Source organism: Montipora capricornis, chromosome 7 (assembly GCF_036669925.1).
Source record: "Montipora capricornis isolate CH-2021 chromosome 7, ASM3666992v2, whole genome shotgun sequence".
NCBI lineage: Eukaryota > Metazoa > Cnidaria > Anthozoa > Scleractinia > Acroporidae > Montipora > Montipora capricornis.
The window spans coordinates 23893561-23896110 of NC_090889.1; the positions used below are offsets into that span (position 1 = coordinate 23893561).

General features: G+C 44.4%; 1 protein-coding gene across 1 annotated transcript in view; it reads left to right on the forward strand.

Annotated features, from left to right (window-relative positions):
* Positions 1-2001, forward strand: part of LOC138057758 (uncharacterized) — a 5621-nt gene extending 3620 nt beyond the window's left edge. The window contains exon 2 of the mRNA XM_068903691.1: positions 1-2001. This exon is cut by the window's left edge and continues 1444 nt beyond it. Coding sequence (XP_068759792.1) covers positions 1-1556 — 1556 coding nt within the window. The 3' untranslated portion in view covers positions 1557-2001.
* Positions 2002-2550: the final 549 nt, after the last annotated feature.

Consider the following 2550-nt stretch of genomic DNA (forward strand, 5'->3'; position numbering starts at 1 on the left):
GTTCTGAACCAGGTGACATAATTGAGCAATCTGCGGAGGTTGCAAATGCTGCATCAAAAGTTGTAAGGGCCACGGCTCTCTTTATCTCCTTAGAAAGACTGCAGTTAGATTCTAGGGAGATTACGGACGCATTCGTTGGTGAAAACTCGAACAGCGCTCAGCTCAGCCTTATTAAATCACTTGTAGACAAAATACGAAACAATCAAGCTGGCGACATTGGGGCAGATGCTGATAAATTCCTTCAGGATTATGCCGGCTATACACCACAGATAGATCGATCTCGTTTGGCCCAAAATAACGCTCTGTGGTCTGCATTCAAAGACGCCACATGTGAGATTCTAAATGGTGATGTTGGAATTGCAGGATCCATTCCACAATCGATCGCAGGTGGAATGCTCGTATGCGAAAATTTAGAAGGAACTCTTGCTCAGTTCTTTACACTGCGAGAGGACATCTTTGATTTCCAGTTTCAATTGATCGATTCACTGGCTAAGGTCGTTCGTGGAAATATTGCCAAGCGGCTCGCAAAAAACATCAAAGGCAAAGGAGATGTCCTAGAAGCAACTGACTTGATGATTGGGTTTCTGATGGCACAGAACCGTGTACAGACACATTCATCCCTGTATTGTGATAAGTTGGAATATCAACAACTAGGAAAACACGTGGAAGCTTGCTCCACGGTAAATGGCCTCTTCAGCAAAGAGAACATTGACCTTTTGATAGCATACACAGATCATTCACGATATGACAGGTTTCACAGAGATGTATACATCCCAACAAAACCTAGTTTCCATGGTGATACTGGCTACATAGACGTTAATTCGTTAAGCAAAGGAGAGTCGGTGTTGTTCAAGCTGCCAGCGGACGACGGCTGGCTACAGAAATACCGGTGGACCCAGCCTGGGGAAACTACCGTCCCCTTCGTAGAGAGTTTTGAGATTTTCTTTCCACATAATAATTACAACACGGGCGCAGAACAGCAACACATCTCTTCCCGAGTCACAATTAATTCGGCTGCTGCCAGCGCAGTTTCCACCCTTGCTCCAAACACGTCACCAGTTTACATCTTGCCAGAAGGACACGGCTCCTACGTCACTCTCTACGAAGAAGGCTACACCAGTTGCAAGTCAAATGAGATCGAAAATCCCTACAGTCTCTGCGAAAACTTGCCGTGGATTTGTGATAAGTCTGAGAGGGAAGCTGGAGAGAGCCTTCTTCCCACAATTCTGTCGACGTGGAAGCTCAAGTATAAGATTTCGAAAGGTGATGAAGTACTGAGATGGGATGCCCCAACTCCCGCCACCAATCTACTGATCAGAGCTAAAATCGTCATACGAATGCTACCAAATACAAGGAAACGAGGCCATTTTCCCGAGCCACTGAAGAGATCAATTGATGAAGTCCTGTCTACCAATGGCTGCTGTGATGAAGGAAACAGGTTCAGGAGATCGCTGAATGATCGCATTTGTACGGTGTGTCCTGATCGTTCGACGTCCAGGCTGCGAGGACTGTACTGTGAGATCGACGAACAAGAACCACAACCAGGGACTGAGTGAGAAATTGAGTCGCTCAACTTGCATGAAAATCAAGGCATTTGGCTTCTCGTCAGCACCGTGCGACCAGAGCTTCCTTTTGTCTTTTTCTTTTCTGAAGAGGAGAAAAGGAAGCTCTGCCTGAATCGCGTCAACTCTTTAAAGCCGCCGCAGCCCGAAATTCTAGACTAGTCAATCTTGTTTTCTCTCGGCAAACCTGTTTTTCCAGTGCGCGCATCCGTTAAGTTAAAAAAGCGATGGTTATAATTGAGCCCGCTGTATCGTGAAAAACGAAGATGGCCGCGAGATCTGGTATTATTAGGCTTGTGTTCGAGACTGTATCCTGGCAACATGCAGCGCATACTCAATAAAGATCTTGCTCGATTCATGCAGAGTCTTTCTCGAGAACGCCAAAAGTGAGCAAGCAAAAGAAAGGCTCTGCTGGCAGGGTGTCTCGTCAGTTGCACAAATTCCTTTTGAGGAATACAGTGAAGAATAAAAGGATGAGTTGAGTACTATTTTGTCACTCGCTACTTTAAAAGTTCTTGAGGCAAATTTAAAAGGTTAATGAAGAAACCTATAGCAGAACAAAGGCATTTTGGTACATTTTCTGAATAAACTAGAAAAATAAGCGCATCAGTAATATATAGATAACGAGGAATTTATCAAATCAGTCAATGAGATAAAGAAAACCATTTAAACATGAGCATGCTTGGTCCCGTCATTCGCTCGCTCCTCGAAAATTGTTGACAAAGTCACAAAAAAGTGACAGAAAAATCAGTAAGAAAGCAAAATGTTCAGTCCTTAGAGCCCGGAGAAAGAGGATTTAAAGAAACTTGAGAAGAATTGGTTCCTCAAAACGGTATAATAGAACAATTATATTGGCACACTCTTTTTTCGGATAGCGACGTTATGATTGCAGACAAAGAATTCGTGCTCTTGTGGAGCAAGGGTGGCACAATCGGTTAGTGCGCGGCCTTGGTGCATAAGGTCCTAAGTTCGATCCCCGGATCTGACA